Source organism: Orcinus orca, chromosome 5 (genome assembly GCF_937001465.1).
Source record: "Orcinus orca chromosome 5, mOrcOrc1.1, whole genome shotgun sequence".
NCBI classification, from domain to species: domain Eukaryota; kingdom Metazoa; phylum Chordata; class Mammalia; order Artiodactyla; family Delphinidae; genus Orcinus; species Orcinus orca.
The window spans coordinates 78,222,892-78,246,725 of record NC_064563.1 but is presented as its reverse complement, the minus strand read 5'-3'; the positions used below and the strand labels follow the sequence as shown (position 1 = coordinate 78,246,725).

At 37.3% G+C, this 23,834-nt stretch overlaps 1 protein-coding gene across 4 annotated transcripts in view; it reads right to left on the bottom strand.

Annotated features, from left to right (window-relative positions):
* The window catches only part of LMLN (leishmanolysin like peptidase), a 79,166-nt gene that overhangs the window by 24,457 nt on the left and 30,875 nt on the right, over positions 1 to 23,834 (bottom strand). For 3 of the 4 annotated variants that reach the window (XM_033403852.2, XM_004278805.3, XM_033403851.2), the window contains exons 8-12: positions 21,123 to 21,217; positions 17,726 to 17,843; positions 16,156 to 16,263; positions 13,130 to 13,206; positions 6,882 to 6,992 (exon numbers count right to left, since the gene is read on the bottom strand). In XM_033403852.2, coding sequence (XP_033259743.1) covers positions 6,882 to 6,992; positions 13,130 to 13,206; positions 16,156 to 16,263; positions 17,726 to 17,843; positions 21,123 to 21,217 — 509 coding nt within the window. The remainder of the gene's footprint in view (positions 1 to 6,881; positions 6,993 to 13,129; positions 13,207 to 16,155; positions 16,264 to 17,725; positions 17,844 to 21,122; positions 21,218 to 23,834) is intronic. The other variant, XM_033403853.2, reaches the window with a different exon arrangement.

Sequence of the window (23,834 nt, the reverse complement as noted above, 5' to 3'; positions counted from 1 at the left end):
TCAGATAAAATAGACTTTAAAATAAAGAATGTTACAAGAGACAAAGAAGGACACTACACAATGATCAAGGGATCAATCCAAGAAGAAGCTATAACAATTGTAAATATTTATGCACCCAACATAGGAGCATCTCAATACATAAGGCAAATGCTAACAGCCATAAAAGGGGAAATCGACAGTAACACAATCATAGTAGGGGACTTTAACACCCCACTTTCACCAATGGACAGATCATCCAAAATGAAAATAAATAAGGAAACACAAACTTTAAATGACACATTAAACAAGATGGATTTAATTGATATTTATAGGACATTCCATCCAAAAACAACAAAATACACTTTCTTCTCAAGTGCACATGGAACATTCTCCAGGACAGATCATATCTTGGGTCACAAATCAAGCCTTGGTAAATTTAAGAAAATTGAAATCATATCAAGTATCTTTTCTGACCACAACAATATGAGACTAGACATCAATTACAGGAAAAAAACTGTAAAATATATAAACACATGGAGGCTAAACAATACACTACTAAATAACCAAGTGATCACTGAAGAAATCAAAGAGGAAATCAAAAAATACCTAGAAACAAATGACAATGAAAACACGACAACCCAAAACCTATGGGATACAGCAAAAGCAGTTCTAAGAGGGGAGTTTATAGCTATACAATCCTACCTTAAGAAACAGGAAACATCTCAAATAAACAACCTAACATTACACCTAAAGCAATTAGAGAAAGAAGAACAAAAAAACCCCAAAGTTAGCAGAAGGAAAGAAATCATAAAAATCAGATCAGAAATAAATGAAAAAGAAATGAAGAAAACGATAGCAAAGATCAACAAAACTAAAAGCTGGTTCTTTGAGAAGATAAACAAAATTGATAAACCATTAGCCAGACTCAGCAAGAAAAAAAGGGGGAAGACTCAAATCAATAGAATTAGAAATGAAAAAGAAGTAACAACTGACACTGCAGAAATACAAAGGATCATGAGAGATTATTAAAAGCATATGCCAATAAAATGGACAACCTGGAAGAAATGGACAAATTCTTAGAAAGGTATAACCTTGTAAGACTGAACCAGGAAGAAATAGAAAATATAAAGAGGCCAATCACAAGCACTGAAATTGAGACTGTGATTAAAAATCTTCCAACAAACAAAAGTCCAGGAACAGATGGCTTCACAGGCAAATTCTATCAAACATTCAGAGAAGAGCTAACACCTATCCTTCTCAAACTCTTCCAAAATATAGCAAAGGGAGGAACAGTACCAAACTCATTCTATGAGGCCACCATCATCCTGATACTAAAACCAGCAAAGATGTCACAAAAAAAGAAAACTACAGGGCCTCCCTGGTGGTGCAGTTGTTGAGAGTCTGCCTGCCGATGCAGGGGACACGGGTTCGTGCCCCGGTCCAGGGGGATCCTGTATGCCGCAGAGCGGCTGGGCCCGTGAGCCATGGCTGCTGAGCCTGCGCATCTGGAGCCTGTGCTCCGCAACGGGAGAGGCCACAGCAGTGAGAGGCCCGCGTACTGCAAAGAAAAAAAAGAAAAGAAAACTACAGGCCAATACATCGATGCAAAAATCCTCAACAAAATACTAGCAAACAGAATCCAACAGTACATTAATAGGATCATACATCATGATCAAGTGGGGTTTATCCCAGCAATGCAAGGACTCTTCAAGATATGCAAATCAATTAATGTGATATACCATATTAACAAATTGAAGGATAAAAACCATATGATCATCTCAATAGATGCAGAAAAAGCTTTTGACAAAATTCAACACCCATTTATGATAAAAAATCTCCAGGAAGTAGGCAGAGAGGGAACCAACTTCAACATAATAAAGGCCATATATGACAGACCCACAGCCAACATCATTGTCAATGGTGAAAAACTAAAACCATTTCCTCTAAGATCAGGAAAAAGACAAGGTTGCCCACTCTCACCACTATTATTCAACATAGTTTTGGAAGTTTTAGCCACGGCAATCAGAGAAGAAAAAGAAATAAAAGGAATCCAAATCGGAAAAGAAGAAGTAAAACTGTCACTGTTTGCAGATGACAGGATACTATACATAGAGAATCCTAAAGATGCTACCAGAAAACTACTAGAGCTAATCAATGAATTTGGTAGAGTAGAAGGATACAAAATTAATGCACAGAAATCTTTTGCATTCCTATACACTAATGATGAAAAATCTGAAAGAGAAATTAAGGAAACACTCCTATTTACCACTGCAACAAAAAGAATAAAATACCTAGGAATAAACCTACCAAAGGAGACAAAAGACCTGTATGCAGAAAACTATAAGACACTGATGAAAGAAATTAAAGATGATACAAACAGATGGAGAGATATACTATGTGCCTGGATTGGAAGAATCAATATTGTGAAAATGACTCTACTACCCAAAGCAATCTACAGATTCAATGCAATCCCTATCAAACTACCAATGGCATTTTTCACAGAACTAGAATAAAAAATTGCACAATTTGTATGGAAACACAAAAGACCCCAAATAGCCAAAGCAATCTTGAGAACGAAAAACGGAGCTGGAGGAATCAGGCTCCCTGACTTCAGACTATACTACAAAGCTATAGTAATCAAGACAATATGGTACTGGCACAAAAACAGAAAGATAGATCAATGGAACAGGATAGAAAGCCCAGAGATAAACCCATGCACATATGGTCACCTTATCTTTGATAAAGCAGGCAGGAATGTACAGTGGAGAAAGGACAGCCTCTTCAATAAGTGGTGCTGGGAAAACTGGACAGGTACATGTAAAAGTATGAGATTAGATCACTCCCTAACACCATACACAAAAATAAGCTCAAAATGAATTAAAGACCTAAATGTAAGGCCAGAAACTATCAAACTCTTAGAGGAAAACATAGGCAGGACACTATGACATAAATCACAGCAAGATCCATTTCGACCCACCTCCTAGAGAAATGGAAATAAAAACAAAAATAAACAAATGGGACCTAATGAAACTTCAAAGCTTTTGCACAGCAAAGGAAACCATAAACAAGACCAAAAGACAACCCTCAGAATGGCAGAAAATATTTGCAAATGAAGCAACTGAAAAAGGATTAATCTCCAAAATTTATAAGCAGCTCATGCAGCTTAAAAACAAAAAAAACAAACAACCCAATCCAAAAATGGGCAGAAGACCTAAATAGACATTTCTCCAAAGAAGATATACAGAATGCCAACAAACACATGAAAGAATGCTCAACATCACTAATCATTAGAGAAATGCAAGTCAAAACTACAATGAGATATCACCTCACACCAGTCAGAATGTCCATCATCAAAAAATCTAGAAACAATAAATGCTGGAGAGGGTGTGGAGAAAAGGGAACCCTCTTGCACTGTTGGTGGGAATGTAAATTGATACAGCCACAGTGGAGAACAGTATGGAGGTTCCTTAAAAAACTACAAATAGAACTACCATATGACCCAGCAATCCCACTACTGGGCATATACCCTGAGAAAACCATAATTCAAAAAGAGTCATGTACCAAAATGTTCATTGCAGCTCTATTTACAATAGCCAGGACATGGAAACAACCTAAGTGTCCATCATCGGATGAATGGATAAAGAAGATGTGGCACATATATACAATGGAATATTATTCAGCCATAAAGAGAAATGAAATTGAGCTATTTGTAATGAGGTGGATAGACCTAGAGTCTGTCATACAGAGTGAAGTAAGTCAGAAAGAGAGAGACAAATACCATATGCTAACACATACGTATGGAATTTAAGAAAAAAAAAATGTCATGAAGAACCTAGGGGTAAGACAGGAATAAAGACACAGACCTACTAGAGAATGACTTGAGGACATGGGGAGGGGGAAGGGTAAGCTGTGACAAAGCGAGAGAGAGGCATGGACATATATACACTACCAAATGTAAGGTAGATAGCTAGTGGGAAGCAGCCACATAGCACAGGGAGATCAGCTCGGTGCTTTGTGATCGCCTGGAAGGGTGGGATAGGGAGGGTGGGAGGGAGGGAGACGCAAGAGGGAGGAGATATGGGAACATATGTATATATATAACTGATTCATTTTGTTGTAAAGCAGAAACTAACAGACCACTGTAAAGCAATTATACTCCAATAAAGATGTTAAAAAAAAAACAGAAATATAGATCAGTGGAACACGATAGAAAGCACAGAGATAAACCCACGCACATATGGTCACCTTATTTTTGATAAAGGAGGTAAGAATATACAATGGAGAAAAGACAGTCTCTTCAATAAGTGGTGCTGGGAAAACTGGACAGCTACATGTAAAAGAATGAAATTAGAACACTTCCTAACACCATACACAAAAATAAACTCAAAATGGATTAAAGACCTAAATGTAAGGCCAGACACTGTAAAACTCTTAGAGGAAAACACAGGCAGAACACTCTATGACATAAATCACAGCAAGATCCTTTTTGACCCACCTCCTAGAGAAATGGAAATAAAACCCAAAATAAACAAATGGGACCTAATGAAACTTAAAAGCTTTTGCACAGCAAAGGAAACCATAAACAAGATGAAAGACAACTCTCAGAATGGGAGAAAATATTTGCAAATGAATCAACTGACAAAGGATTAATCTCCAAAATATATAAGCAGCTCATGCAGCTCAATATCCAAAAGCAAACAACCCAATCCAAAAATGGGCAGAAGACCTAAATAGACATTTCTCCAAAGAAGATATACAGATTGCCAACAAACAAGTGAAAAGCTGCTCAACATCACTAATCATTAGAGAAATGTACATCAAAACTACAATGAGGTATCACCTCACACCGGTCAGAATGGCCATCATCAAAAAATCTACAAACAATAAATGCTGGAGAGGGTGTGGAGAAAAGGGAACACTCTTGCACTCTTGGTGGGAATGTAAATTGATACAGCCACTATGGAGAACAATATGGAGGTCCTTAAAAAACTAAAAATAGAACTACCAAATGTCCTAGAAAACCCACTACTGGGCATATACCCTGAGAAAACCATAATTCAAAAAGAGTCATGTACCACAATGTTCACTGCAGCTCTATTTACAATAGCCAGGACATGGAAGCAACCTAAGTGTCCATCAACAGGTGAATGGATAAAGAAGATGTGGCACATATATATAATGGAATATTACTCAAGCCATAAAAAGAAACAAAATTGAGTTATTTGTAGTGAGGTGGACAGACCTAGAGTCTGTCATACAGAGTGAGTCAGAAAGAGAAAAACTAATACCGTATGCTAATACATATATATGGAATCTAAAAAAAAAATGGTTCTGAAGAACCTAGGGGCAGGACAGGAATAAAGACACAGACATAGAGAATGGACTTGAGGACATGGGGAGGGGGAAGGGTAAGCTGGGACGAAGTGAGAGAGCAGCACTGACATATATACACTACCAAATGTAAAACAGATAGCTAGTGGGAAGCAGCCGCATAGCACAGGGAGATCAGCTCGGTGCTTTGTGACCACCTAGAGGGGTGGGATAAGGAGGGTGGGAGGGAGACGCAAGAGGAAGGGAATATGCGGATATACGTATACATATAGCTGATTCACTTTGTTATACAGCAGAAACTAACACAACATTGTAAAGCAATTATACTCCAATAAAGATGTTAAAAAAAAAAAGACAATACCAAATGCTGGTGAGCATGTGGAGAAACTGTTATTCCTCATACATCGCTGGTTGGAATATAAAATGGTATAGCCATTCTGGAAAAGAGTTTGGCAGTTTCTTACAGCACTAAACTTGCAACTACCGTATTACACAGTGATTGCACTCCTAGGCACTTATTCTAGAAAAATGAAGATTTATGTTCACACAAGATCCTGTACACAAAAGTTTATATCAGCTTTATTCACAATAGCCAAAAACTAGAAACAACCCAGATGTCAACATGTGAATGGTTAAACAAACTGTGGTATATCCATATCATGGAATATTATTCTGCCATAAAAATGAGCAAAGTTTTTATATACACAACAACTGGGTGAATCCTCAGAAAATTATGCTGAGTGAAAAAAGCCAGTCCTAAAAAGGTATATACTGTTATGAGTCCATTTATATAACATACTTGAAATGACAAAATTACAGAAATGCAGAACAGATCAGTAGTTTCCAGGGGTGGGAGGGAAGTGGGTATGGTTGCAAAAGGTCAATAGGAGGGATCCCTGTGGTGATCCAAATATTTTGTATCTGACTGTATCAATGTCAATATCCTGGGTGTGATATGTACTACAGTTTTGCAAGATGTTACCAATCAAGGAAACTGGATAAAGTACACATGAGATCTCTATTTTTTCTACAACTGTATATGAATCTACAATTACCTCAAAAAGTTTAAAAATATATACATTTGTAAATAAATGAGTGCATGTGTGTGTGCGTTTCCCCCAAAATTGGAGACTGTATTTTTTAAAAAGCTTGCTAGGTAATTATGAGATGGATCCAGATTAGAGAACCACTATTCAAATGTTGCTTTATGTTTTTGATACTGAATCAATAGTTGCATCTATGTTTATGAGTGCATTCTCTGAAGAAAATAAATAAGAATGCTAGAGTATGCAAAATTTTGCAATATATATATTTATGAATTACAAGGTAAACAGAAATGTTTTATGGCTCTGGCACTCACACTGTAGATTCTTTTGGTATATGCTTTAAAACAATACTGTGGCTACTTATTATGATATTATCATAAAAAACTGTAGATGGTTTTCTACACATTTTGAAATTGAACTGTTTAGACCACATTTTGAAAATAGGGACACTATAGGCTCTGGATAGAGAACAAAATCAGGAATAAACTGTGTCATCAAAGACATTAGGAGGAAATGCATCCTTACTTTTGTCTCTGCTGATCAATCCAGAATTTACAGCTCCTCCTGACAAAGTCACAGCCCAGTCCTCGGCCCCAGTCTAACTTCTCAGCCATGCTGTAATTAGCTTTATACCAGCTGTGGAAATAATTGAAACAAAGCATTTTATATTACTGTCATTTAAAAAACAACTCCAGCATACCAATTACAAATCTCAACAATAAGCAAACTAGAACCTCAAAAAGGACTTTGGTGACCATCCCCACAGATGAGCATTTACAAACAAAGTCCTTGCTGCACAGGATCACTGCAGCAGGGACTGTGAAATTTTAGTCTTGAGGAAAACATGAGTACTCGAGGGTGCTTTTACATTTGAAAAAAACCAAACCAAACCAAACCGTGTTCCCATTGTAATTTTCAAAGATGATATAAGTCACAGAGGAGAAAATGATTAAGGTGTGAGACAAGGAGAATAAAGGGCAAAGAAACAAAGAGAATGAGAGAAAAAGAGAAGGGAGTAAATTGAAGAAGAAAAGTAGAATTACTAGTTGTCTAGCCTTTACCTAATCTGATCCAGTTGGCCCTAGTTTCTTGCTTCCCTGGCCTTGAATTTGTGATATTCTATCAATACGGCTCCTGCTTGTGACTAAACATTACACCATTATAATAAGACAAATGAATACTATGGCCAATACATTAAAAATGTTCCAATTTCAGAGAAAAACCAGTGATTTATCGATACTTTCCTGGCAAAATTAATCAAAGGCAATGAACCTACTTTTAGTTTTTCTTCTTTATTCTTAATGACAAGATTAGTTTACAAGTTATAAAGCTATAGAAAATAGCTTCTTTCATGCTTGTATTATATCTTCTCCCCTTAGAATTACCAAAACAGTAATAAATACACAGGCTCAAAAGTTGAGGGAATGATAAGAATCATCCCCTCCACTCTAGCACTTCCCACAAAATCTAACAACAGCAGAAATATGTAACATAGCATCTTTCAAAACCTTCTCCCCTTTCAAAGAACAGAACACTGAGAGAGAAACTGAAGAAATAAAGCCTGGCACTCCAATACCAAAATGCCTGAAACCTCTGCAGCTACAGTGTAAGTCACCTTAATTAGCTAACTTGGTATCACAGCAGGTCAAGCTGCCCGGATAGTAACAGGTGCCCTCAATCTTGCACACTAGCAAGTATTTTAGCAGTGCCTAGGTAAGGAAGTCCTTCTCCCAAAGGATAAAATATAATGTAATTAGACTCCCTTAGGAATTACCATATCTAGTGTAGGTTGATGAGTGCAAAGCATAGTATCAACACTGTCATTAAATCATCTGCTAGGCACTCCAGCTACATTTCTTGAAACCTCCTTCATGTTTTCTTTGCAGTTCTTCCTGTACTATTAGTCAACAGTTATTAAGCACTTCTTATGTGCTAGGCACTTTGCTAAGTGTAGCTAAGGCTACAGTAGTGAATAAACACTTTCTGCCCTTGTGAACAATATAATCTAGTGGGGAAGGCAGATACCAAAAAGAAAATTACAAGTGTGATAAGTAGGACAGGGGTTAAGTACAAGGTGATAATAGGAGCACATTGATAGGGAAACCTAAGCTAGTCTGGGGAATTAGGAAAGGTTTTTCTGAGGAAGCAACTTTAAGCTAAACCTAGAAGGGTGAGCACAAGTTAGCTGAGGGAGCAATTAGAAACAAGATTTCTTGGTGGCATTAGTGGGTTGTGAAATCAATTTAGTGGATCTTAACGTTTCTTTCTCTCTCTCTTTTAAAATCAATAGAATACATCTGTAAAAAAAATTACATATTAAAATAAAAGATTAAAAAATAAAATCAATAGAAAAGAGGACTACATTGTAGATAGTAAGGGTAAATATTGTTTCGTGAAACTTTGAATGATTCAGTTTTTGTTGTTTTTAATTAATTAATTTTGGGCTGCACTGGGTCTTTCTTGCTACCCGCGGGCTTTCTCTAGTTGTGGTGAGTGGGGGCTACTCTTTATCGTGGTGTGAGGACTTCTCACGGCAGTGGCTTCTCTTGTTGTGGAGCACGGGCTCTAGGCGCGCGGGCTTCAGTAGTTGTGGCGTGCGGGCTTCAGTAGTTGTGGCCTGCGGGCTCAGTAGCTGTGGCTCACGAGCTCTAGAGCGCTAGTTGTGGCGCACAGGCTTAGTTGCTCTGCAGCATGTGGGATCTTCCCGGACCAGGGATTGAACCCATGTCCCCTGCATTGGCAGGCAGATTCTCAACCACTGCGCCACCAGGGCAGTCCTGAATGATTCAGTTTTACATGTAATAGCTAATACTTAATTGACCCTTATAATGTGCCAAGTACTCTATTAAGGAGTTTACATGTATCAACTCATTCAAGGCTCATAAAACTCTATGAGGTAGATATCACTTTTTATCCCTATTTTATAGAGGAAAGAACTGAGGCAAGGATACAACTAGTAAATGGCAGAGCTGGGATTTGAATCGAGGGTTCTGGCTTCAATGTTTTTGAGCTTTTAAAAAAAAAGGAAATATAATTCACATATCATAAAATTTACCCTCATAACGTGTACAATTCAATGTTTTTAGTATATTCACAAGGTTGTGCAACCATTACCACGATCTAATTTCAGAACATTTTCATCACCCCCCAAAAAACTATGTACCCATTAGCAGTCACTCCTTAGTCCCTGGCAACCACTAGTCTATTGCCTGTCTTTGTAGGTTAGCGTATTGTGGACCTTTCATAGAAACGGAGTGTGGTCCTTTGCGTCTGGCTTCTTTCACTTGGCATAATATTTTCAAGGTTCATACGTCTCGTAGCATGTATTAGTACTTCATTCCTTTTTTAAAACATTTTTAGAGCAGTTTTAGGTACACAGCAAAACTGAGTGGCCAGTACAGAGTTCCCATACACCCCCTGCCCTGCAACACACATACCCTCCCCCTACTATCAATATACTGCAACAGAGTGCTACATTTGTTACAATCAATAAACCTACATTGACACGTCATCATCACCTAAAATCCATAGTTTATATTAGGGTTTTCTGTTGGTGTTGTACATTCAATGAGTTTGGACAAATGTATAATGACATGTAGCCATCATTATTCTGTAAAGTATCATACAGAATAATTTCATTGCCCTTAAAACCCTCTGTGGTCTGCTTGTTCATCCCTCCTTTCCCTTAACCCCTGGCAAACACTGATCTTTTTACTCACTCCATAGTTTTGCCTTTTCCAGGATGTCATATAGTTGGAATCATACAGTATGTAGCCTTTTCAGATTGGCTTCTTTCACTTAGCAATATGCATTTAAGGTTCCTTCATGTCCTTTTATGGCTCGACAGCTCATTTCTTTTTAGCTCTGAATAATATTCCATTGTCTGGATGTACCACAATTTATTTATCCATTCACATATTGAAGGACAACTTGGTTGCTTCCACGTTTTGGCAATTATGAATAAAGCTGCTATAAACCTCTGTATAGAGGTTTTTTTGTAGGCATAAGTTTTTAATCCGTTTGATTAAATACCAAGTAGCATAATTGCTGGGTTGCTATGGTATGAGTATGTCTGGTTTTGTAAATCAATGCCAAACTATTTTCCAAAGTGGCTGTATCATTTTATATTCCCATCAGCAATGTATGAGGGTTCCAATTTTCCCACATCAATATTTGCCATTGTCTTTTTTTTTTTCTTTTTTTGGGCTTGCTGCATGGCTTGTAGGATCTCAGTTCCCTCACCAGGGACTGAACCTGCACCCTCAGCAGTGAAAGCACGGAGTCCTAACCACTGAATTCCCTGCCATTGTCTTTTTTATTATAGCCATCCTAGTGGGTGTGAAGTAGCACTGTGGTTTTCATTTGCATTTCCCCAATGATGCTGAGAATCATTTCATGTGCTTATTAATCATTTGTATATCTTTAGAGAAATATCTATTGAAATCCCTCACCAATTTTATTTATCTGTTTGTTTGTTTGTACGCGGGCCTCTCACTGTTGTGGCCTCTCCCATTGCGGAGCACAGGCTCCAGACGCGCAGGCTCAGCGGCCATGGCTCACGGGCCCAGCCGCTCCACGGCATGTGGGATCTTCCCAGACCGGGGCACGAACCCGTGTCCCCTGCATCGGCAGGTGGACTCTCAACCACTGCACCACCAGGGAAGCCCCCTCACCAATTTTTAAATTGAGTTGTCTTTTTATTTCGAGTTGTAAGAGTTCTTTATATATTCTGGGTACTAGATCCTTATCAGATAGATAATTGGCAAATATTTTCTCCTTTTGTGAGTTCTTTCCACTTTCTTGATAGTGCCCTTTGAAGTACAAGTATTTAATTTTGATGAAGTCCAATTTATCTATATTTTTTCTTTGGTTGCTTGTGCTTTTGGTGTCATATCTAAGAAATCACTGCCTAATCTAGTATCATGAAGATTTACACCAATATTTCCTTCTAAGAGTTGTATAGTTTTAGCCTTATATTTAGGTCTTCAATCCATTTTGAGTTAATTTTTATATATCATGTGTGGTAGGGGTTCATTCTTTTGTATATGGATATCCAGTTGTCCCAACACCATTTGTTGAAAAAACTATTCTTTCCCCATTAAATGGTTTTGGCACCCTCGTCAACATCTTTACTCTTAACCATTATATATGTATGTGTGTACTTTGGTCGTGATGCATTTCTCACTGTGTGAGACACCATGCCTAAAAAACTTCTAAACAACATTTTGCAGAATGTGTGAAGGGCTTTGGGCAGTAGAAAGGACCACCTGAGATGCAGGGAGACATTAAAAAAAGGCAACTATAGTAATCCAAGGAAAAGATAATGGTGGCCTTGATAAATGTGACCCAAAAAGTAGACAGACTCCTGGGATACTGAAGAGCTAAAAATTAAGCAAGATTTATGATTGATTAGATGTGAGAGGTAGGGAGAGGGAGTTGTCAAGGATGATTCCCAGGTTTCTGGATGGAAACATGATAATGTCTTTTACTGGGAGAAGAAACTTAGCTAATCTACACTGAAGTCTTATGGATTTATGAAAATTAATTTCCACATCTACAATTTAAAAATACTGCCAGATACTTAGAAACATCTGGCTCATTTTTCTCTTGCAACAGAAAAAGGAAGAAATGCTTTAAAATTCACCAGTGCCATGGTTTCACTAGTCACTCACACACTCCACAGTGCTTTTATATCCTACTGGTATCTTAAAGAAACTAGCATTATTTACAGAAGGGCTATAAATAGGTTGTTAAACAGAGCAGCAGGACCACTTTTGTTGGCCATTGCTTGTTAGAGATAAATGGGAAAGAGCTATAATGGCACTAAAAGGAATCCAGCATTTTTTTTTTTTCTTTTCAAAACTACTAATTTCCCGGGCTTCCCTGGTGGCGCAGTGGTTGAGAGTCCGCCTGCCGATGCAGGGGACACGAGTTCGTGCCCTGGTCTGGGAAGATCCCACACGCCGCAGAGCGGCTGGGCCCATGAGCCGTGGCCGTTGAGCCTGCGTGTCCGGAGCCTGTGCCCCGCGGCGGGGGAGGCCACGACAGTGGGAGGCCCACATACTGCAAAAAAAAAAAAAAAAAATGAATTTCCCTACTTGGTCCACTGAAAATGACGAGAAGCAATGACAACCCAGTAGAAATGAACACAGTCCCTAGATTGTGGTTTCTAAAAGCTATTCTCCATCAAAAGGAACATTCCAGTGCTCCTTGGAAGACTGGCTAATGCCAGATGTAGGATGATACAGGGTATGTGCAGATCAGCCTGGTACATTCTGCTATACCAAAAAGCAAGGAAGCTATCAAAAACTGAGACTTGTTAAAAAAAACAACCCAGGAACCCACAGTGAAAAAGACTCCCACCGGAGTCATTTAAAAACTGTATTCTATTGCTTTACAAGAAAGTTCTACTGCCTTAAAAACCAGGAATCTATACATAAACCAATTTCACTTACAATTAAAAAAAATTGTTTAGGTAAGCTTTTCCTTCATATCCGCATGGCCTCTACTTATTAAAAAATCTCATAATGCCAGGGATTTATTTCTATTCATTACTATACACCTCAGGGTCTCAAACATTTACTGAATGAATGAATGGAGGTGGTACAGGTAATGGATAGCTAACTGCACAAAATTTTAAAAATAGGTACATTTTACTTCAGTGTAAAATGTCAGTATTTTCTTAAGCTAATGTTTATTTCATCTTAATAGTAATCTTAATATTCATTTCATTTTAATAAACAATTCATATAAAATTCTCACAGCTGTCTTACCCAGTGTCCTCCATTAACGCCAGAGTGATTCGAGAGAGGACTCGGTTCTGGGTGTGAGAACCAGTCATTGCTTCATTCTGAAAATCACCAACAGATTTTAATTAGAAGACTGGACTCCTTGCAAGTCCCAATAATTTCCGTGAGTGCTTTGATGTATATTTAAAATGTTGCAAGTGTGAGGGCTGACAAAATATTGACTTAAAATAGTGGAATACATAAGTCGTCTTTAAGATGACAAGACTGAAGCTTAAAGCAAAATCTACTTTCTGCCTCAAATGTCTATAGTGTATACAATTTCCCTGTAATGATAGATAACTAGCATTTAGAACTCTGTGATAAAAATGAAGATAAATATATGGAAACAGAAATACTGTAAAAACATTACACTATTCAGGCAAAGTAAAGTGGGTGGTTGAGACAGATGCCCAGATAATGGAGTGGGGAATGGAATACTTGCCTGAATTACAAAGAAAATGCTTTTATAACCAACTTTCTATACTTTGCGATCACATATTAATATGCAAAACAAGTATCACAGAATCATAGGATCAAAGGAGTTGCCTGAGGGAACCAAAATATCAAGGTCTACTAACTACCCAATGTGTTTTTTTTTTTTTTTTCCAGTGTCTTAATTTGTATAATAAAATTCCTACCAGGAGGTCACCTAATGGTAAGGACTTCACTGTCTCTCAAGGAAGCATATTCTATCTTTGGGAAGCTCTGATTATTCCTTTTTTTGGGCAGGGGGGCGCCTGTACGGCTTGCAGGATCTAAGTTCCCAGACCAGGGATCAAACCCATGATTTGATCAGCAGCGAAAGCACGGAGTCCTAACCACTGGACTCCAGGGAATTCCCGTATTCTGCTAATCTTTATGTTGAACACTGGATGGCCATCTCAAGTACTTTAATATCATCTTTTAAAAAAAATAGTTCAAGGACACAAAGTTGATTTCAGAGGAAAGGCAGCAGTTAATGAAACTAATAAAATGACTACTCTCAAGTTTTCTATTGAAAACTAAGTAAATTTTCATTTCTGGACAATCTACAGCTTTCTAAAGGGAATCACTTGAGAAAACTGCTTAAGGAAAATAAACTTATTCCCATGTGAGAAATAAGTGTACGTGTCTTCCGTAAGTTTTTATCACTGTTACTTTGTGGTCACCTAGATAAGAACAGTCAGCACAAGCATTAATTTCACTCTTTTCATAATTTTGCTAACTTGGATCATGGTGTATGTAACCTGCAACTATTTAATTATTTAAACAGACGTCTAAAAAAAAAATACACACACACACATACCCACACACACATATATACCCTTTGACCCAGAAATTCCATTTCCAGGGATTTATCCTTCCTTTTTCTATATAAACAAATCTGATCTTGCATTAACTTTCTAGTTCTGCTCCCCTGGAAACCTAATAAGGGTGGAATGTCAACTGTGTTACTAGGCAACGGGACTTAAGGAAAAAACACCACCTGTTATGCCTCTAGACTTGGGATTACTATAAATGAACATGAATACCTGTTGGTAAACCACAGTTTTGGACTTCTCTGTGTGCAGTGATTCTTATGGGTATGTCCCTTACAGGCATCTGGAAGTTATGTCTATGAAATTGTTAAAAAAAGATGTTGGTTCTTATTTGGGACATGGTACTTCTAAGCCAGGCTGGTTCTTGCACCCCTCTATTATGGTCTTGTGCTTATGGTATTTGAGCTGGAGGGAGAGGGAGAGAGGCATGGATGACAGCCGTTAGACTACTGTGTAGAGCACTAGAGAAATGCCTGACTCTGACATGCTGGCATGCTGTACTTTCTTTCTTGTATCCTTCTAATGGTTTTTGAATGTGACCTGTTTAGGTCTTATAGGTTTGACTGACTGTTTAGTTGAACCAAAGAACACCTACTGGAATGCCACTCCTGTAAGGCACTGAAGATATAAATAAATTGCTCATTACAACATTTTTAAGACAAAAAATTTAAAACATAATTATTCATTAAAAAGGACTGTTTTTACATTCATATAATATTATGTAGCTGTTTAAAAATAAGTAGATCCATGTATACAGTCTATTCTACTAATGCATGTATTTTTGTAATGTAAATGAGCTCATGTGAGACTAGTAAATAAGGGAATGACATCAGTATAAGATGGAATCATGTTGGTTCATAATGATTCCTCTCTGGATTTTAATGTTTTGTGCAATGGAGCAATAGCAGCTAAATTAATCACTTTGCTGTACACCTGAAACTAATACAACATTGTTAATCAACTATGTTCCAATATAAAATAAAAATTAAAAAACAAACAAAAAACCAAAATACACTAAGAGAGCAGAACACAGCAACAGAGGAGTGCTGTGCTGTGTATGATGCTCATTCACTCCATGTTCTTCCAACTGGCTCAGTATGGCCAGAGGCTTTGTCTTCGAAGTGTTTGTTGCATTGTTCTCTTACCTTTGTACATTTTACTCTTGTCCCCATTATTCAGATTTATAGTCTCCCATCTATCTACCATTGCCTTTTGCTATTGTTTAAGGTAAAGAAGAGTAAATACAGGAGTTTATTTATTGGAAATATGATGTCTTTTCAGACTGAGCTAGTACTTTTATTATGACTTATTGCTTTTGTTAATAACCTGGTATTTGTGTTTCCTACAATCCTTGTTACTTTTAGTGTTCGATTTTGAAGAAAGAGGTTCCTTAGGAAAGCATACATTGTATGATAGCAGAAGCACTTATACTGCCTTGGAAAGATGTCTAAGATATATTGTTAAATGAAAAAAGTTGCATAAATGTATGAACCTATTAAAAAAAAACTGTGTGTCAGTGTTTCTGTCTATCTATCTAACATTTCTGGAAGGATATTTAAAAAACTTAAATAGTGATTACATCTGGAAAGCTAAAGGGGAAAGGGACTTTTTAATTTTTTTTACTTTATAACCTATTATATGTTTGAATAAGTTGAGTACGAATTCTTTTATTAAAGAAAAAATATGTCTAGTAAAATTCTAAAATAAACTGACCTCTAATAATCGCTTTTCCCAATGGTTGAGCTCAGTGCCCATACCACCTTGATTTTCAAGTTCCATTCCCTCCAGAATTGGACAGTTAAAATGTTTTCGTGCTTCATCCTAATAATCAGAAAAAAATAAGTAAATAAACCCTACAAAAGTACAACATAACGGCAAACTCCTTACCACACTGGATATAATAAAGTAGTCATTAAAGAATTACTTTGGTGAGAAGAGAGAATGTCTTTTAAAAATATAGTTTTTTTTTGTTTGTTTTTGTTTTTTGTGGTACGCGGGCCTCTCACTGTTGTGGCCTCTCCTGTTGCAGAGCATAGGCTCCGGACACGCAGGCTCAGCGGCCAGGGCTCACGGGCCCAGCCGCTCCACGGCATGTGGGATCTTCCCAGACCGGGGCACGAACCCGTGTCCCCTGCATCGGCAGGCGGACTCTCAACCACTGCGCCACCAGGGAAGCCCTAAAAATATAGTTTTTAATATAATTAAATATTTTGATACTGTCACACTTTTCTTTGCTATTGAACTACTATTTCTCTTAATATTTTTTCCTCTATTTGAAGATTTTGGCTTTAAGTCATATATTTCAAAAAAGTTATAGACTGGTATGATTGCCATTTGCAACTGTTGTGTCAACAATGATTTTAATGCAGGTATAAACTGCTCTTATTATGGATATAGTTTTTGTAAGAAAAATAAGTTGTTCATTAGAAAACAATTTTGTTCATTTGGTTTCGTCTGTCCTTCAGTTAGAGATTTCCAGGGATGGGAAATATCCCAAGAGCAGTGCAAAAGTTCAGAGGTCAGAAGGAGCTGTGTGTAGTCAAGGAAGGGGGAGAAGGGAGAATAGGTTTCTGTCATTAAACAAGAGGGTGTGATGATTAATTTTATGTGTCAACTTGGCTGGGCCACAGATAGCTGATCAAACATTATTCTGAATGTTTCTGTGAAGGTGTTTTTGGATGAGATTAACATTTAAATTAGTGGGCTTTAAGTAAAGCCGATCACTCTGTAACATAAATGGGCCACTCAGTTGAAGGCCTTCATAGAACAAAGGCTGACTTTACCCCTGAGCAAGAAGGAATTTTGCCAGCCGACTTCTTCTGGACTCAAACTACAACTGTTCCCTGAGTCTTCAGGTTGTCAGCCCACCTCATCAGATTTTGGACCAGCCAATTACTTAAAATAAATCTCTTTATCTTTTTCTCTCTCAACACATCCTGTTGCTTCTGTTTTTCTGGAGAACCCTGACTAAAACAGACTCCAAATGAAAGGACCAGCAATTATGCATGTAGTACCAGGGATCCTAAGAGGTATCACAACAGACCACTGGTATCACAACTTAAAGCAGTGGGTAGAATGCAGCCATAAGAGTCATCGCCAAATTTCTGTTTCCTCAGATTGTGCTTGGCCTGTAGCTTTACTGTACTGCCTTTATATTATGTTTCCTACTACAGGCTTTGAAATTTAATCATTAGATCTTAAACAATAATGATTAGTAAAGAAGGGACCATAATGAACGAAAAGAGCAGATGGCTCATGAGACATGAAGTTCAGTGATACTCACAACAACACGAGGTGTTACTAGAAGATACACAGTGTGAGGAACTCTCTTATTATCTCGAATATCCCACAATCTCTCCACTTTTCGAACTACTTTATCACTCCATTGATATAATCCAAGACTGCAATTAAAGAATAAAAAGACAGTCCTTTTTGCAAATTCACCACCACTTTAAGTGTAAAAGTGTTTATGAATATCAATATGAAATTAAAATATTTGAGCTTACTATACACCAAGTGCAAGCAAAGACTTGATAGCATTTTCTAATTTAATCTTTTCAATAACTTTATGAGATTATCATCACTATTTTGCAGGTAAAGAGACAGAAGCTTAGAGAGATGAAGTAACTTGCTCAAATTCAAATAGCTAATTTTTGGCTAAGATGACAATGAATTACTTCCTCTTAACAAATTTACTGGATAAAACAAAAGCATGTCTAGAGACATATCCTAGTACTGCACATAACAAAACTTAACAAAAGGTGACATTTTAATTTAGTGGGAAAGCATAATTTACTTAATAACTGTGCTGTAAAACTGTTTATCCTACTAGGAAAAACAAAGTTAAATCCCTATTTTACTCCATATACAGAAATAAATTCCAGACAAATGTCAGTAAAAACGGCAGAGTAAGGACCCCTGAACTTTGTGAAAGCAATGGGGAAAGTATCAAAATTGGCCAAATGAACTTTTTCAGAACTCTGGAAATTAACCAAAGGCTTGTAGTAATCCAGGAAGCACTTCTTTAAGAAAAATGGATGAATCTCAGTAAGAACAGCAAGCTTTGTGGCGTTTTCCCATGCCCTCTCTCCAGCTTTGTGGCAGCTTTGAAAACCAACAGCCCACAATCATGGTGAAAACCAGCAATCTGGCAGCCAGAGGGAACAGAAGGGGGTTGACTGGCAGAATGCATTAAAAAAAAACATGATCCAACTATGTCTACAAGAGACACGGTTCAGAGTCAAGGATACAAATAGGTTGAACGTAAAAGGATTAAATGCCTTTTATGCCCATGCCTTAGAAAGATTATTAATTCCTTTCCTTTTTCCGTGGCAAGGCAATGTTTAAACATAAATAGTGAACAAAGCCAACAAGAAAATAATCAGTTTTTACCTCATTAATAACTCCAATATCCTCTTCATCATTCACATTTCAAGATTAATGGTTTCTCCAAATAAATAGGTTAGGGCCAAATCCGACTCTTTCTATGTCTAACACCTGAATTTCATATTATTATATTATGTCCATTTATACTGTAAGATTTCCTGCTTTTGAGGAATATCCCGAATGTAAGAAAGCACCGCAAATTATCAGCTTAACAATGGTTCTTGTGTGTAGTAATCTCTCTCCTCCTTACCTACATCACTGTGTAGATGTTGCCTATCTCACTATTTATGTGTTTCCCATAAAGACCACAATTCTTAGGAAAGACCAGACTTCTCCCATACCACCAAACGAACACAACCTAGGAAGTAAAACATGTATTTCTACATTAGAATTGTTTCTTCACATGTACTCTAAAAAAATACTATGATGAATAAAGTACTATCTGTTTTAATATTTACTTCTAGCTACCTAAATGGAGATCTTTGTGTGAGAATTAATTTTGTATTCTACATCCATATACCACTACTCTGATAAAGAGATGAAAGAGTGTCAGCACCCCGAGAAGGTTTCTTTATGCCCCCTCTCAATCTGTTCAACTTGTATGGCATTTAATAGCCTGCGGCTTCAAGTAAAACTACTAATCTGTCTTTTACCGTTGACTGTTTTTAAACTCCATACAACTGAACTATGACTTTTTTTTTTGGCTGCGTTGGGTCTTTGTTGCTGTGCACGGGCTTTCTCCAGTTGCTACGAGTGGGGGCTACTCGTCATTGCGGTGCGCAGGCTTCTCACTGTGGTGGCTTCTCTTGTTGTGGAGCACGGGCTCTAGGTGCGTGGGCTTCAGTAGTTGTGGCACACGGGCTCAGTAGTTGTGGCTCACGGGCTTTAGAGCACAGGCTCAGTAGTTGTGGCACACTGGCTTAGTTGCTCTGCAGCATGAGGGATCTTCCCAGACCAGGGATCGAACCTGTGTCCCCTGCATTAGCAGGTGGATTCTTTTTTTTTTTTTTTTTTTGCGGTACGCGGGCCTCTCACTGTTGTGGCCTCTCCCGTTTCGGAGCACAGGCTCCGGACGCGCAGGCTCAGCGGCCATGGCTCACGGGTCTAGCCGCTCCGCGGCATGTGGGATCTTCCCGTACTGGGGCACGAACCCGTGTCCCCTGCATTGGCAGGCGGACTCTCAACCACTGCGCCACCAGGGAAGCCCATGCAGGTGGATTCTTAACCACCGCACCACCAGGGAAGTCCCTGGACTACGACTTCTTTTATTGAAACTTGTAACTGTGATATTCATACACTTTACTGCATGCAGCAATAATGTGTTCTTTTTAGTGCCTTGTAGTTTTTGGTTATAGGAATATATCACGATTTATTTATCCATTCTTCTATTGATGGACCTTTGGGTGGTTTCCATTTTTTGTTTATTAATAACAAAACTGCCATGAACATTCATTTTCATGTCTTTTTGTGGACATGTGCTCTTAATTTAGAGATTCATTTTTTATATAAATGCATGCAAATGGTTATAGTTCTGTGACTGATATTCTACATAAAATTCTTGATAATTTTTTTTTAGTAATTCTTGGTATTATTTCTTTTAGGCCCTGAACCTCTAGGTCACTGTTAATATGATGAGCTAAATAAAATACCAGTTAACATGTAAATATTGCCATGTACAGGCAATAATTATTAAAAAACCAAACTATAACCAACCCATATTTTCCCATGGCCTGACTCTCCTATAAAGTAATACAAGCTACAGAGTGGTGGAAAAGAGCTCTGCCTGGCAAAGAGTCCTGGCTCTTTGGATAAATCACTTAAGTTTTCTCCATCTCAATTGTTTCATCTGTAAAATGAAAAGGTGAAGCTAAATGAACTCTTTTTTTTAATTGGAGTATAATTGTTTTATAATGTTGTATTAGTTTCTGCTGTACAATGAAGTGAATCAGCTATGTGTATACATATATCCCATCCCTCTTGGACCTCCCTCCCACCCTGCACCCCCATCCCATCCATCTAGGTCATCACAGAGCACTAAGCTGACCTCCCTGTGCTATACAGCAGGTTCCCACTAGCTAGCTATTTTACACATGGTAGTGTATACATGTCAATCCTAATCTCCCAATTCATCCCACCCTTATATCCTATCTTGTTTTAATAAGATAGGACATACAATCTTCTTAGGCTAGCCATAAAGCCACTATTATTTATGGAACTTAACATGCTATGATTCTCAGCTGCTAGTCTTAGCACTCTCCTAAAAGAGAAGAACAAGAAGATAAAAAACCAAATACCTATAGTTAAAAGGTGGGAGACCATCTGCAAATCTTGAAGTTAGAGGATTTCCATCTTTATCATGGTAGAATGCAAATAGCCCAGCAGAGAAACCCTGTAAGAAAAAGTTCAAAATGTCTTACAGTGAAAAATATCAAATCTGACTATAGATATCACAACATGCCACTATCAAAAGAGAACACTGATACAACCACATAAAAGTGTCAGGCCAATATTTCTACAGGAACTTGCCATATACTGGAATTGGACTGAAATTAAGTGTTTCATATTATGAATTTTAAATTTCAATTACTTGAGATAATTCTAAGTGAGGAAACCAAAAGTAATAGTAACGAAGACATTCTTTGGTTGGTATAGACAATGCATTTATTTGTTTAAAGACGTATTTATAATAGTTGGTCCTCTTCACATGAACTTACTAACAAACTCTACAATTGCAACCAGGGAAATGTTACTATTAACAACAATTAACAATACAGTTTAGAGCAGGGGGGTGTGCTAGTAAGATCACTCATAAAAATTCAAAGTCTTTGATACCAAAGTCCATATTTAATATATATCTATATCTAAAATAAAAAAGACTATAAATGTGTGTTTATGTGCGGGGGTGTATACTTCGGAAAAAAGATTGGAAACATATATCGAAATGTTAGCTGTGGTTCTTTTGGTGGTAGAGTAATGTGTAAAATCATCTGTATTTCTAAAAGTTTTTTACAATGTGAATTTGTGTGTTTATAATCACATTTTTAGACAGTATTTTAAAGAAGTCTTCAATTTTAATAAGATAGTAGCTACTTCACATAAAGGTATTCAAATTCCCATTCTCTATCCCCTCTCCCAAATAAGATGAGAAAATGGGCAAAAAAAAAAATTACTGACATTTGATATCTCCTATTTCATTAGTGAGATTTCTTTTCTTACTTTCTTTCCTAACCTAATAACTAAAACAAAGTGCTTTTGTAACTACTAATTTAAGTATGTTTTTTTTTTTTCTTTCTTTTTTTTTTTTGCGGTACACGGGCCTCTCACTGTCGTGGCCTCTCCCGCTGCTGAGCACAGGCTCCGGATGCGCAGGCTCAGCGGCCATGGCTCAGGGGCCCAGCAGCTCCGCGGCACGTGGGATCTTCCCGGATGGGGCACGAACCCGTGTCCCCTGCATCGGCAGGCGGACTCTCAACCACTGTGCCACCAGGGAAGCCCTTAAGCATGTTTTATACACTGAGACTATGCTATAGTTTATATCCAAATAACTAACAATCACAAATGATCACTTAATTAATCTATTTCTTTGGCAAATGTCTTTGCTTACATAACTGTGGCCTGTGTCATTCAAGGCTTGCCAAAATGATTAATGGAATCCAGAGTATTCTTTTATTCCTACATTTCTTCTTTTTTAATCGCTGAAGATGCAAAGAACATTTAATGGAGTCAGGTAAGAAAATCTAAACAGTTTTTAATATACAATTCACTGAAGTTATATAAAGCTTAAAATAGTATGCTGTGCCTCATCTTTCATAATATTCTAAATACACATTTTTTTCCACAATATCAATTTGAAAATTTTTCTAAGCACTCACATTTCAGAAGGCTTATCTGGTATTGAAAGAACCAGGAATGACTGTATTTGATAGCTAGAGCAATATATAACTTTATAGGGAATAAGTGTATTTGTTAAACATTTAATTCTTAGCATCCTCCAGGATGGTTTTTGAGACAAACTAATATTTTAAATTTCCTAGGTTTTTACAATTTTTTAAATAATTCAAATACACAAAAAAGTTTAAAAATCTAATAGAAACTTAGGTATACCCCTTAAGAGGATTTAAGATATTCGTTTTGCCAGGTCTTCTTCAGACTTTTTTTTAAGAAATAAAACACTGCAGAATAAATACCGTTGAAGGCCCATTACCTTCACCCTTTCTCTTCCCACTTTTCCCAGGGGTGATCACTACCTTAAAGTCAATGTACATAGTAACTCTCACACATGTTTTTATATTCAATGGTGTCTGACTTTAATTTGAGATTCCCTGATTGCTAAAGTAAATCTGAGTACGTTCTCATATACTTCTTGGCCAATTGGACCTTTTCTTTTGTGACCTGCCTGTTCATAACCTAATTTACCTCATATCTGGGACCTCTGCATTCATGTTCACTTATATACTAGACTTAAAACCTGCTGTTTTTTTCTGGTTCTCTCAACATCAAGTATCTATTGTTTTTGGAGCTTAAAGCTTAAAATGTTACTTAGAATGATGCTTATCTTTCATCACAATAGCAGGTTTAACTTACTTTTTTAATAAAAGGAAAAGAGATGATTCATTTTAGAATCTCCTTACTTGAAGACCAGAAGTGCTATCTGGATACACTAGAGTTTCACTGAATTATCCAAGGTATTTGCTGATTTAAAGACTGAGGTCATACATAATAGCTCATGAAATAAGACTAATAAATGATAGTCACTAATTTTATTATACCTTACTATGTAGAGCATGGTGCTAAGCCATTTATGTTTCGTCTTATTTAATCTTCAAGAAAAAAATCCATTGTAGTATGTACTACTATATTCATTTTATAGATGAAACAGAGGCTTACAAAGGCTAAATAATTTGTAATAGATCCCAAAGATTTTTAGCAGTAAAGCTAAGGAGATTCACACCTAGATCTGCGTGATCCATTCTCTCCCTCTCTCTTTTTTTAAATAATGTACTCTA